This window comes from Zosterops lateralis (assembly GCF_965231275.1).
Source record: "Zosterops lateralis genome assembly, chromosome: 1".
In the NCBI taxonomy this organism is placed as follows: Eukaryota; Metazoa; Chordata; class Aves; order Passeriformes; family Zosteropidae; genus Zosterops; species Zosterops lateralis.
Genome location: NC_139762.1, coordinates 29,603,411 through 29,618,471, shown reverse-complemented (window position 1 = coordinate 29,618,471; position 15,061 = coordinate 29,603,411). Strand labels below are relative to the sequence as shown.

General features: G+C 33.6%; 1 protein-coding gene across 5 annotated transcripts in view; it reads left to right on the top strand.

Annotated features, from left to right (window-relative positions):
* DGKB (diacylglycerol kinase beta) overlaps positions 1–14,809 on the top strand; it is a 385,657-nt gene extending 370,848 nt beyond the window's left edge. For 4 of the 5 annotated variants that reach the window (XM_083866608.1, XM_083866607.1, XM_083866609.1 and 1 more), the window contains 3 exons: positions 221–341; positions 2,043–2,103; positions 12,125–14,808. In XM_083866608.1, the coding sequence (XP_083722734.1) occupies positions 221–341; positions 2,043–2,103; positions 12,125–12,232 (290 nt within the window). In that variant the 3' untranslated portion in view covers positions 12,233–14,808. Of the gene's footprint in view, positions 1–220; positions 342–2,042; positions 2,104–12,124 lie in introns of all 5 variants that reach the window. The other variant, XM_083866610.1, reaches the window with a different exon arrangement.
* The last annotated feature ends 252 nt before the right edge of the window (positions 14,810–15,061 follow it).

Below are 15,061 nucleotides of genomic sequence, written 5' to 3'. Positions count from 1 at the left end.
TAATTATTTTATTTCAGAATAATTTTGGTTAGGATATTATAAAATCACGTGACAGCAGGGCACAGTTGTGTCTAACTTAAAGCTGTAATTCTCCTTAGGAATAATCATGCCAGTTTTGTTCTTTCATTATCAACTTGTCTTCTGACATCTCTTATTGGTCGTTATAACTGCTTTCAAACTGCTGTCAAGACAAAATGTGGATTTTTTTCAACTTTTGCAGATCTAAGTGACCAGCTTATGGAAGTGGTTGGTCTGGAAGGAGCCATGGAGATGGGACAGATATACACGGGTCTGAAAAGTGCTGGACGACGGCTTGCCCAGTGTTCATCTGTTGTCATCAGGTATCAGCAGCTTTAATTTACACTGTACTGTTGTTGTGAAACTGAGGAGTCTTATATATTTTGTAGTTTAACAGTCATAATTGTGATGATTGTTTCTTGCGAAGGTATCCTTTTTGTATATGTAATGAATCTATTCTGTCTGTATTCTCTGCCTTTACGTCTTCCTTTCTTAAAATGTGTCAAAAAACTAAAAAGAATTCAATCTTCACATGTTGTATTCAAGTGCTGTTTTGTCCTGTGAAGAAGTATTGTCAAGAATTTGGAGCAGAAGGAATAAGGCATGAACATCTTGGGGTTTATTGTCAGCATACACTCCATGCAATTTCAAGCCAAAAGTAATTTAGCATTACTTTGTCACATTTTAACCCATTTATAATGCATACCACACCAGGGAATACTAGCGTGTAATTAGTAATTGTGAAGCACTTTTTGATCTGTTGAAGTCAAAGTGCTCTGTTTTTAATTTATTTGTTATTTACTGAATTCTGACAAGCCACTATTATTAAGTCTGTTGGTATGTATGAGCTGATGATGGTGGAGTACACTAATTTCATTGTGTTTTATCATTTCTAAGATAAGAACATTCACAATAGAGTAAACTTGGATTAGAGCACAAGGAAAAAGTAATTATTCGATCTCTCGGATTATATAAGGACTGAAAAAGAATTGACAGTCTCTCTCTTTTTCAGTGAAGAATTCCTCAGGAAGAATTTTCCAAAATTTATTAAACCCATAGGCTCTACAATTATAAGCCTAAAACAGAAGAGCAACAATAAAAAAATAGATAGGAACCCTTCCTGAACTATAAAGTGAGAGCTCATTAAACATTCTTCCCTTCTTCCATTTATGGCCATAGGTGACAGTGGATAATTCCATGAAATGTTAGTTGTTTTCAAAAAACGTCCAAACCAGAATTTCTGTTGACTAACATGAATCACTAATTTTTCCATTATTAGGTTTATCCACTCCACGCTATTTCTAGTAGTCTTGTACGCAAACTATTATCATGCAGAAATATAGGGTTGGAAAAGACCAAAAATGTAGTACATTTTTTTTCTCTGTTCTCATTTTTCTATGCTTTTCTGAAAAGCATCCAGAACTAGAGAGGGAATACAGTCTATATCTTTCTGTTGAAATCAGTGCCCCTTTGGTAAACCATTTAAATTTATAAATTTAAAATTTATATTCAGTGTTACTCTGAATATAGTGCAAACTTCATTCTCTGTGAATGTTCTGTCTAACTCAGAGTTAGACACAGTAATTCTAGTAAGTAGTGATGATAGACCTGAAATTTATTTCTTGTTTCATTTATAGTAGTATAATTATGTATGCTATATACTAGTACAATCTAAATTATAAAGAATAGCACAAATTTGTCTTTTCTGTTAATAAGGTTTTTTCCTGAAGTTATTGTGTCATTCACTCATTATTTCACAAATTACAGACTCTTTTCCATGAAAGAGTAGTGTATTATTAGCAAGATACATGAATGTTTGCCATGTTTTTGCTTTCTGTGTTGAAAATCAGACTAAGCCTTCTAAATTGACTGTGTTACATTTGTAAGCATATTGAGTCATACTGGAAATTTCATTGGAGTTTCAGGGTAAATCAGGGTTATGTCTGTATGCCATATGCCTTTTTAATAAATACATTTATCAATTTTTTTCTAGTTTCCTTTTCTTATGAAATTTGTTCCTTTAGGACCAGCAAGTCTCTTCCTATGCAGATAGATGGAGAACCTTGGATGCAAACTCCTTGCACGGTAACCGCAACTGATTATTTTCTCTCTCCTTTTTCAATGATAGAAATATTTCTCTTTTATTTAGAAGATAACTGTTTTCATCAATTTACTTAAATAACATCTTCACAAACTGTTTTTATGTACTTCAGTACACCCTGCATTTTCAATTTACCATTCCAAATTCAAACACAGGGTAGAATGGAATAAAAAGACATCTATTTCAGAAGTTTGGAAAATACTTGAAAAGTGCAGTCTCAGTATCCCTTTAGCTAATATGATCATTTATTTATAATGATGTATCAGATTTAGAGTCTCTATTGCTGAGAAAAATTCAGTCTCTCTTTTGATGCTAAAACGTATAAAGTAACTAATATTAGTCTTAAAATTTTAGGAAGATTTTCTATGGTGTTTAAGTCCTTACAGTTTAAGGGGTAAAAAAGGAAATTAATTCTTGTTTCAGTACCCACGTATTCAGTACACAAATGACATGAGGTCAGGCAAATATCAGTCTGCATAGGTTAGGATAACCTAGGGTAGGAGCTTTCTCAGAGAAGGGTACTTGAGTGACTCTTTAGAGACAATGCAAGGAAAGGTGTATCTGTTAGGACTCTCAATTTTCATCTCTCTGCAATAAATTATAGAGGCTAACCAAACATTCAGAGAGGAGGATGAAGAAATTCAGGTTCTTTATTGTCCTATGTAATCTTAGTAACATTTTAATATACAGTTCTGCTAATTTTGGTTCGCTAAAGAAGACTTGTGCTTTTAAGTAGATGAATTGCTATAACCTTGCAGCTTGTAAATATGACAAAATACTATTGTGACAAGGAAGAAACCCCACTACAAATGGGAGTAATTTTCTAAAAAAGTATACTGGATTCCTTTAATGAGCTTTGTGCCTTTGGTAGAATTAAAAGTTACACAAAAAATAAAAGGGGAAATTCAGTAAGGTGCTAATAGGCATGCAACTGATAATATATGGGTTAGGATGATAGTAGAAGGTTGTGGTGGTTCATGTTTACCAGATACACAATAGCATACAGCTGAACAGTGTGAAGGATACTGAATTCTCATTCTCTAGGGAAGTGCTCAGATTCTGCAATGTGAGGAAAACCATATGAACACCTACTGTGTGAAGGCAGAACAGTGGGGATTTCATGAGATTGGTTGCAGAAAACCTTTTGGAGTTCAGAGATATCATTATCTTTACCTCTCTTACAACGATGGCTCAGTGCAGAGCAACAGTACTGAACCCAGCAGTTACTTGTTCAGGAAAAAGACATGTAATTTTGCAGTTGCCAGATTACAGAAGAGAACTTATGGGAGGTTGCTGGCAATAACGTGCTTTTTCTTTTTTTTTTTTTTTCTTTGGTCCTGATGTTTGCTCTGTGCAGAATCCCTGCTATCTGATTGATAATGCTAGCAGAAGCTGCAATTGAGAACAAACCTGGAAAAAGAGACAGTTCTTACATTTCAATTACTGCCCTGAGGAAACAGTAAATTACTCCTAATAATTACTGCTGTCCAGTTTTAAAGGGGATAGAAATGGCATATACTTTTCTGAGGAACCTATTCTTTTTGCTATACCATTGTTAAAAGAATATACTTGGCACTGTGTAAGAAAACCGTGCTGTTGAATGTACTTGTTTCCTCTGAGGAAAAAATACATTAACTATATGCTACACCAATGCACTTCTATGAATTTGGTACAGAAATATTATATTTTGTTATTTTATTCATTTTTGAGGATTTTTTTCTACTAAGGAGCTAAGTATTTATTGCAATAGCTCCTTGCATCATTGTACATGTACCACACTGTTTTCTACATCTTACAAAGTAAAAAATATGTATGGTCCAACCTCTTTCCTCCCCACTAATTCTAGCAACAGTAGAGTTTTTTCTTTAAATTCTCTTCAAGGTAGCTAGGAATTCTTCTTTAGATAATGACATAGGTGGATATTAGCTTTCTTTCAACCAAAGATCAAGATTTGATTTCTGAGTTTGTGCTTCACAGCGATCTTTGTTTGGAAGCCAAAGCGTACTTGATCATGTAAATACCAGGGTGATATCTGTGATGTGTATCCAAACCAGAGTCTATACAAAACCCCCAGAAAATCAAAATAATTCTTTAGGCTTAGTCAGCTATGTAGTCATTCATTTGAGCCAGCAAGAGCTGAAATTTCAGAAAACTAATAGGGGGGCCAATATAAAAATACTGAGGTTTGTATTTTTTAGAGGAAAACCCACCATTTTCTCCCAAAATGAAAGCAAATAAATGAGAACACATTTTTAAATGAAAAAAATATATCATGGCCCATAAAGAACTCAATAAGTTTAGTTCCCTAGGACACGTGATAATTTGGCTTTCCTTTTATTTTACCTCTCAGGAAGTTTCTCTAGTTCTTAGAAGAAATTGAGGCCTAGATGCTGCTGTTCCTGCATTGTGCAGACATGGGGAGACATTTCCAGGCTGCCTCTTTTCTCATTAGGATGCTGAGGCAAGGTGCTTATTAGTTTACTAGCTATGTTGTTTTGAAGGAAAAAAGCTACAGTTGTGTTTGGATATACCATCTCACTAGTTTTAGGGGAGAGAGGTCTGCACCTTCCTTGTTAAATTGCACACATCAGTGAGACACAGCAGCTGAGCCTCAGGTTTTTGATTCTTTGGTGTTTCAGCCAGAAAGCTGTTGTTAAAAAAAAAAATTAAAAATAAAATTAAATAAAAAAAGATTGCTATCTTTCCCCCTTCAACTGTCTTTTATGAAGTTGAAATAACGTGCTTTATTTTTGGTATCTTAGGAACTTCAGTGTCATCTAGTTTTAAGGACTAGATGTCAGTAGTTTTAAGGACTGATCTATAAATATTACAGGCACTATGTTAGAAAGAAATTCGTAGAATCAGCAGGTATAATCAACTCTTGCCCACATTGCAAGTACTTAAGCTCAAAAGTACTTTTCCGAGTTGCTGCAAGTTTTGATATAAATGAGAGTGTTTTCCAAATGATTTTTCAAGAAATAATGTTCAACCTGATGAAAATTCTCCTGCTTTTGTATTGCACCTATTCAGGAAAACAAGTTCAGCCTCAAATCCCTGTTATGTATAGGATACAGCCTGCACATGCAGGCTTGGAAGTTTACTTCCTGTCAAAGAAATCAACATGTTTCTCTTTGCTGCTTCTCCTTTCTGACTGGGAAGAAAGTTTCACACAAATAGCATGGGTTGATGACACTGTCCTTTCTCATGCATGTGGAGGCCATGATCCTCCAATAGGATCCTGTGAGCTCTGAGAAAATACTGTGGAATGTGGTAGATAATGCAGTGATTCTCCAGAAGCTGTGGTCTATGGTTTTTCCTTCCTGTGATCAATTTTAGGAGTAAACCAACAGTTGTGTTTTTCTTTTAAAATCCTTTATGACACTTCGCTTATGCACCTATCATCTCTAGATGAGAGAAGGTACACACTCCAGTAGGTTCTGTGCATACCTAAAAATGTGAGTGGCTTGGTCTAAAAATCTTTCAATCCAGAATTATTCAGTGTGTTGAACATATGCAGAATGCAGTGTCTAACAAAGTCACTCTGCTCTGGTAAAATAAGATGAAGCAACTGAGCATCAAAATTGTATTGTTTTCACTGTTTTTTTATAGAAGACTCTTTGGGAGAAGGAAAGATGATAATGTTAATATGATGTTAAACATCTTGTCTGATTAGCTGAAGAGGAAATTCTATCAGAGCTCTCCCAGACAAATATAGCAACATGAAAGATATCTATGGTTTCACCTGATCTCCAAACAGGTCATTAATAGTAATGAAACTTCAAAGACTCTCAAGCTAATTCAATAAACTTCTAGCTTTAGCCATCAGGGTTTTTTTTTTAAGAAAAGTAATCTTTCAATTTAGCTACATAAATTATTAGCAATGTTTTGAAAAAATCTATAACAATGTTCCATCTTAATTAGAAATAACTGCAATTTCAGTTCTTTCATCTATTCCTGACTTGCTTGGCATAGTATCTGAAAGAGTGTCAAGCTTCTAGAAACACTAGGTTAAAAGTAGAAGACAGAAATGTCTATAGAAGATGCAAGAATATTGCTTAAATAAAGAAACAAAAATAAAAACCCATAGTCAGAGCTCACCTAATGGATTGCCAGAAACACAGTTTCACAGATATCTGAGATGCAGTATTTTTAGAATTGTTTACTGATTGTTTACTGTTACTTGGAGTAAATCATGGAATAATGTTATTCAAAATTAGTATTTCAAAATATTGTAATTTGAATATTGTAATTTAAAAATAAGTTTCGACTGAGTGGTTTTTCTCTAGCTTTGCCTTTAGTCCCTAGAAATGTGATGAGCACAGAGATCCTACTGCCCTGTAGTTAAATCCAGAGAGAAACAAGAACTTAAACCAAATGAAGTTTTTATTAATAATCACTATGTGCCAGAGCTAGGTGAGAAAACTAAAAGAGAGTTACAGATTTGCTTTTCTATAGCTCCATTGTCTCAAATACCTCACACATCACATGAAGCAGCTGCAGCTGTATTCTAGACTCTGTCTGTAAAGTATCTTCTTTCCATGCCTCTGGCTGCACTAGTATTTTCTTATCAGTTGTTTATAATGAGAGACTTTAAACTACTGCATCTGCCACTTTAGAGCAAACAGGAGCTGGGTCCTTGATATGGTGGATAATTTCAATAGAATGTTAACCAATCACTACATAGTTAACCCAAAAATGGAATCAATCACTTTCAATCACATAGAGGATTTTTGATGTTGTTCAAAAATGCTGCACTTTTTTCCTTTTTGAGCAGCAGTGTGCATATATTTTGTTCCAAGGTCAGATTGATTTATTGAGTTTTTAATATTTTATTTTGCAGCTGAGCATTGTTTTTTGTGGTCACAGGTACACTGCATTTTAATTATTTTTGTTTATGAATGCGTATTTTTTTCCTTAATTTCACAACAGTAGTTTTTGTAATTGACAAAGCAATTTACTGCATGTGTGCTTTCTGCACCCCAGACAAATACTCTAACATGTAGTGCACTTTTCTTTCCAGTTCAGACTGTTAAGAAAAGAATTAGTTGTGACTAATTGCCAATTAATTTGCAGTGGTTTTAGGGAGGAGGGGAAAAAACAATTGCACCTACTAATTAAAATTTAAAATATTCCAAAGTGTCATCTTTAGGTATCTGTGGAATACATAATTTCCATTTTAGTTCTGCACTGGATCTGTAACAACCCTGAGCTGACAGCTCTATTAATTTAAAACCTCAGTGATACCTATTAGTACAAAACATGAAAAAAATGCCATTAATCATTTATTTTAATTTTGCAGCTCTGTCATTTTCTCAGTATGTTTAAAAATTATGATGACACCGTAACGTTCTCCAATCTACCTGTGTGAAGGGGAAACGGATCACACTACTTAGGAGAGAGACTAGAGTATATTATTAGAGCTTAATTAATGCCAAACTGATTAGATTTGATTGCGCTTTGCACAATAATATTGTTTAGAAATTTATTTAACATGTGTTGCATAACGCTTTTAAAACAACTAGTCTAGATCTGAGCGATTTTGCCCAAAATGACACATGATGCAAGTCACAGGTTAATTTTGTTCAGCAGTGCCTACATTCTGTTGCTCTGATTCATAACATGATACCCCATAGACTCTTGATCACCTAAGAAGATAAAAGTATTTGGCACTCCTGTGATATAGGGGTGTTGCATCCCTCCATTTCCTGTAAGGGGAGTAGGATTGGAAAACTCTCATAACCCTCAAAACAACAAACATCTAAACCCTGCTGAGAACATAAAAAGTGACCATAAACTAAAAGATCCAGCTACATAAGGCTGGGGGTTTTTTCTGGCAGTTTTTTCCCTGTATCTTTAAGATACAGTAATATGTTCTTTAACCTTAATTGAAATACTATTAGCAGAGCTGATTAGCTCTGTTTCCAGTTTTCTATTGTCAGTTAGCACAGTACTTTAGAACCTGTATTTATAGCACCATGTCTTCTGTAATAGTAAATAGTAAATGTTTAGGCATTCTGTGAAGTCAAGAGCATGAAGGTAATCAGCACATAATGCAAGAAAAGGAACATGAAAGCAAAATCGACTGACCTAAAAGATATTATTATCATGCTAAAATTATTGAGGCTCACTGCATTTCATTTAGTGGATACATTGTATTAATATGGCTTCAAGGCATTTTAAAACTCTTTGACCTGCTCCTAAAACAAATAAATGCCTGGTTTATGCATTTGTAAGTATTTTTGTAGTATCAAAAATTCAGGATTCTTCTATATCAGAAAATCTTCTATTGACATATAGGGGGATATTATCATCTCTTTTTTTTTAATTTAACCTAGTGTTCCTTACCATGAATGCAATCTAGACATATACTAGACATACTTTAATACTGAAAAGGTGATTTCAAAATTGCAAATGCAATACTTTTCTGCTAGATAAATAGTTAGTAGATATACCAACTCTTGTGGGAAGAAGTCATGGTTTCAGTTTGTGAATAAGAGGGTTTTTTAATTGGCTTCATCACTTTAAGTTTAGCCTAGAATGTTGTGGATCAAGCTTACAACAAAAATTCTTAGTATCTTAGCAATTCAACTGGCAACATTCTTAGCCGCAAAGTGGAATTCTGTTGTTTCCTGATTTTTGTCTATTTTTAAATATAAATTTATGCCAAGTACATCAAATCTTTTTTTTTTGGTGGTGGTGTTTTTGGGGGTTTTTTGTTTGTTTGGGTTGGGTTGGGGTTTTTTTGTTTAGTTGGGGGTTTGTTTGGTTTGGTTTTGGTTTTTTTGGTACAGTTTGGGTTGTTTTTTTTGTTTGTTTGTTTTTGGTTTTGTTTTTGTTTTTTTTTTTTTTGGTTGTTTTTTTTGTTTGTTTGTTTTGTTGTTTTTTTGGGGTTTTTTTGGGTTTTTTGTTGGTTTTTTTTTTTGTTGATGTTGGTTTAGGGGAAGGGATTTGTTGTTTTGGAGCTTTTTTTTGGTTGGTTGAGATTTTTTGTTTTTCTTCAAGCAGCAATTCAGGCACTCAATTAATGTTTAAAATGTTTTCTGTATTTCCCTCAAGTTATTACATATTTTCAATAAATTAAGTGATCTCAAAAATTGTTTTCCAGAATTCCATAGTAATTTCTCTGAGTATGTATCCTCAATTCCTAAAAATACATTAGGTTAGGATTTTAGTTTTCTGGATTTTTGTCTGTGCAATTTCTTTTTCTCATGCACATGTGTTTATGTGACTCACAGGTAAATCTAGGAAACATTAAAAAATTTAAAAAAGGGTCTTACTTAAAGCTTTTATAACTGTGCTTCTTGCTGAATGGAAGAGAAAGTGAATGGTAAATGTTAGTCTTTAGACACTCCCTCTGCACACACAGAGAATCTCTATAGAGCTGTAAGTAGGAATTTTTAACTTAACAAAGTCCCAGTTGCTTCTAAGTAAAGATCTCTCTGTCTCTCTCTCTTTTTGTCCTCCCATAGAGCACTTTCAGTGTTCAGCCCTACTTTGACCTACAACACTATTTCTCTGCCTGAGATCCTCAGTGCTTATTCCCATCTCGAAGTTTGCGCTGTCACTTGTCACCCAAACTCACAGCTCCAACTCTGGCAGTGCTGCCAGTATGAGAACAGAAGCAGAAGTGAGAGACCAGGGCAGAAATGCAGTGCCTGAGAGTCTTGAGAAAGACAAAACAAGCCTTCTTCAGGCAAAATACTGCAATGGTTCAGAAACATACTGATCTCTTTTTATCAGCCAAAAATAAGATGTTTCAATTTGTTTATTATTTTTTTTAGGGTAGGAAAGTAAGGAATTGATGGTTATCATTGTTAACCAATGCAATATTAACAGACACTATCATGACTAAGTAAAAAAATATACTTTAAATTTACACTTTATTGTAGTATTTTCAGATGGTAAAATGTATTTTCCACGATTGAAATTGTGCCTGTTCATAGCAGTTGAGAACACGTCTTGGAGAAAGACATATAGGACTCGTCCCCATGCATGGTTGTGGTTAATCGCGTTCAGGCATGTTAGCTGATCTCAGCTGATGGGAAGCAACATACTGCAGAGGTCGTGGTCTCTGAAACAGATGGCGCAAGCCAAGAAAGAACATTACAAATTATAAACATTTACTCAGTATGTAATTGCATTCATCCTGAGCAGCATTGAACAGCCCCAACCTGACACGCAATCTGTACAGGGTCTCAGGATTACCTCACCCCTTCATACTAAAGTCATCTTATGAACTTTGCTCTTTTATTCACTTTAAGATGGAATTACTATGTTCTACCTCAGAAAGGAAACTTAAAGGCATTCCTACTGCCATATCACGGCCAAATGTTCCAATAAGCTAACCCTTTATGACTTGAAAAATTCACTCACACCACCTGTTACACCATGTTACAGGTTACACCTCAGGATCAGGTTGGTATCATCACTGCTCCTGATCCCCAAAATATGTCTTATGAAGTATGTGAAAGTTACAAAAATGGGCAATTTTCCAGGACCAGATCATCAGCTGGTACTGACATCAATGGAATAATGCCAGTTTACCCCACTACAGATTTGGCTTCCAAAGTGATGCCTGAAGCAGCATTTATTGTGAGAAAATATATTGGTGCCAGTCTTTGAAAGCGAGTGTTATTATCAATGTGAAAGTAATCTACATTGCCAAGAACCCCCCATATGCTTTATTTGATACTAATGAATAGTGTTGACAAAAGAGGTCCCACATGAAATTTGAAGTTAATGAAGTAAGGTGGCATGAAAATGAGCATTTGGAGAGTAAAGGCTCAAATAGAGTTAAATCAAGACACACACTCTGTTGAGATTTTTATGTTTCTGTCTTCTTACATGGTAAAGTAAATTTCCACCCCAAGAAATGTCCTGATCTATATTTTAATGAGCCTCTCCACGTGACATACATTTTTTGTTTCATTTACTATTAGTGAATGACAAGTGAAGGATATTCATTTTAACTTGAAAATGTCAGGTATGCACTTTAAGAGATATATTTTTCCAGTTTTAATGAGGTGGTGTTTCTTTTTGAAAGAAATACCCATCTCTGATGTGGGTACTATACAGGTGACAACTGATATTTAATAAGTGATGGTTCTTGTATTAGTCGTAGTTCACTAAAGAAAATGTCTCGGATTGCTTTTGAAAAACTCCTAACGTCACTAGCCCAAAGGCAAGATGTGACCTTTTTATTACATAATGAGAATCATTTATTATCTTACAATGTATCTTAAAGTCACAGACAAAATGCCACTTTGATAATTGCTTTCAATTAGCTTTGAGCATAGCATACATTCATAAAATGTCTTCTCTAATTTAGACTTGAATTAGAGAAAATTGCAGACATAATCTACTTTAAGGTTGTCTCATTTAAGGTGATTCGTAGTTCTATATCAAAGAAATCAAAACGGGTGGCTTTAGAGCAGTATTACAAAGTGTTTTAAATACTCTTTTCAATATTTGAGTCTATTCTATTAACAATTAATTAACAAATTAGAATGCTAGTTCATCTTTTTGGACCTTTTCTTGTATATTAACTTTATGCTTTTGTTCACCGTGGCTGTTTTGAACCACATAAAAGAGTACAGCTTAATTAGATGTATAAATAAAGCATGTAAAGACATGGCTTATATTTCAATAATAGGCAACAGCTTGGTCTGTCAGCATGAATGTTCTTTCCAACTTTTAAATTCTTCCTCAACAGCAAGCAATAAATCCCACACTCAAAAAGTAAGATTGTATATTGACATGTATTTTATTCCATGTATTTTTAAATGGGTTTTTGTGTATTATTTAAATTATTTGTGGAAAAATGATTACATGTAGATTGGTCTACTGCATATGGAACATCGTTCATAAAAAAACCCAGGTATTTTCCTTTCATCTTAAATTAAATGATGCAGGTCTGGAAGTTATATAAAGATAAACCAGGCATTTCAGATAGTTGGAACTGAACTAGCTCAAGGGATAACTCTGTTTTTCTTCTTTCTTCCCTAGATAAAAATTACACACAAGAACCAAGCCCCCATGTTGATGGGACCGCCTCCAAAAACCGGTCTTTTCTCTTCTATCATCAAAAGAACAAGGAACCACAGCAAGGAATAAGCCTATGTAGTTTAGTTTAAATAAAAACAAAAAACAATTAGCTTTGTTGAGCTTTGGAATATTTATGCTGGAAATCTTTCAAGAATTTTAGAATATCTTCTATTTGCAAAATCTTGAATTTTGGTTTAACCGTTCTGTAGCTGAGCTGATGTAAAACTATGCTACTAGAAAAAATGTTGTCACAGTTTTGTAGGCATTTTGCATGATGAAAGCAGATGTTTACATACAGTGATACAGCATATTTTTTGTTGCATGTGTTACCATTTACTAATCTATGGGCTAATTCTGCCATGGAATATAGGAAGAGAATGTCATGGGTAATTTGTTTTTCTCTCTTTTCAGTTTCAGTTTTTTCTACTACAGTAACCATATGGCATAAGTTCAATAGTCTCTATTCAGTCAAACATCTTTACATGAATAGTCAATCTGACCTGTTTCAGAGTAAAATCATTGCAGGTCTCATTAACCTGTATTTTTATCATTTATTTCTACCCTGAGACTATTTTTATTCATTTAAGTATTAAAATCTTGTAACTTATTCTTGTAACTCCTATGTACATGAGTAACTGTACCTGCTGAAAACATCTAATAGTATGCACAGTATTCAAATGGTCATGATTGTTCTTGTGTAAGTTTTTGTTAAGATTACAAGTTAATGAAAGTTTGAGCAACAACTAAGAGACTAAGAAGATCGTGCTGAGTGAAGGTAATAATACTTGCAAAACTAGCCGTCAGTGTTTGTTGAAACCCTAGAGTTATTTTCATGAGCAATACATCTTTGTAACATGGCAAACTTTAAATCATTCTGCCCATTGACCAATAGCATAGTGCATATGCACACAAATAACCAAAGCTCATGCCTAATTAAAGTGCATTTCCCACCAAAGATTTAGTGAAGGATGCTTCAGAGAAATGGGTTAATGCATAATTAATCAAACTCACTGGAGCAGCCTCACTTCTGAAAATTTACAGTTCTTTTGATTGCATTGTCAATGTCCAGACAAATGTTGGGGTAGGGAAAAACATTAAATTAATCTTAAGTAAATACTCACTTTTCATTTGTTTCATAAGTTGATAGACATAGTAACATATGCTAAATATTGAGACATAGATATGAACTCTAAGTATTAGAAAATTAAACTTTTTTTGGTGTCATAATAATTTATAAATTTATGCCATCCATAATTACTCGTCCCTAAAGTTAATAATAATTATTATTATTAATAATAATGATTTCTCAAGGAAATTATGAACTGCTGTCTATTATCCTTTTGTAATCTGCTATCTGGAATCCAAACATTTCTTGTCATAAATTTTGGTGAGGCAGTTGCTTAGGTTTTAACTTTCTTAGCTCTCTGAGAGACTTCCTAACAGCTTAGAAATCATAATACAGGGATCTGTCTGAGGTTTGCACAGCGCTGTCTAATGTTGAAGGGAAGTCCAAGAATGGCAAGTTTTTTCAGTCTTGCATATAACCAATCTCAAACAAAACTTTTTGTGCAGTCTTAACATTTTTCTTTGTTCAGAGTGAGCTGCTTCTCAGCTCTGCATGTCTTAAGTTCTCAGAAATTTCATAAAAAACAAGGAAAAAAAAACTTTGCTTGAAATGCATGATTTCCCATTTTTATCCAGACTTTAAAATGTTAATTATTTATTAAATCTATTTTTCTATTGATTCATTCATCCATTTTAAAAATAATAGTTCATCATGTTGTAGTGCACGGTACTGTGCATGTATTTAAATAAAGTTACTATCATTTATTTGTTCCTCAGTATAAGAATTCAACAGAGTCCTAATTTATATAATAGATACTAAAATAAAGTCAGTATATAGTTGGTAAGGATTATGTCTTTGAAATATACAGTCTATGTTCTGTAAACATTAGGAGGTAAATGCCAATTAATGTTTTGTTCAGCATTAGGTAGAAAAATATGAAGGTGATTATTCACTAAAATTAAGATCTTGTAATTCACCATTCTTGGGTCCAGTGGTGTTGACATTTACAGTTACCATAGGAGTAAATTAGTATTTTTCCTGTGCATTGCAAACACACACACACACACACACACACACAGAAGCATTTAATGCACTGAACTACAAACATGCATAAGTACAGAGCAAAGGTTATTTGCAAAAAGATGGATTTTGCTGATATAATATTACGTAAAGTGTATATTGGTTTTATGAAATTATGGTTACAGGTGATAAATATTTTCACATAACTTGACATAGGATTTTCTACCAATGCTCTCAACTTTTTGTGGCAAAAATGTGTTTAAGAACAATATATAATGTGTTCTCTATGATTATCTCATGAACATTGTAACCCTGAAAATAAATAAAATTATACATAAGCTATTACTTAATAATGTATGCAATTTTAAATGTGTCAGTCAGTGATAGCAAGTTGGTCACAACACACTTTTTTATGTAAAGAGGAATAGATGAGTCCATGCCATCAGAATTACATACAATTCTGAATAGACATATAAAAAGTAAATCAGATCTGCTGGTCGGTGTGTATAAATTTTCACTGTAACAAAATACAACAGAGCAGCCATTATACTGAGTTAACAGTTCTCATAGCAGACACTGTCTTTCTATTAATCTTGGTTGTTTGGGTTTTTTTAGGATAGCCTCTAATAATTTAAAACCATTCTCAGGTTTAAAGATGGTGAAGAGAAAATCTTAGAGTACATAAAACAGTATGAAAAGAAAATTATTGATTTAATGAAAGATAACTTAAAAAGTGAAGATTCTTTTCTTCACTTCAGTATGCACAGAACTAATATGAAATTGTTCATTGGTGTAAAAAGTGAAACAATATA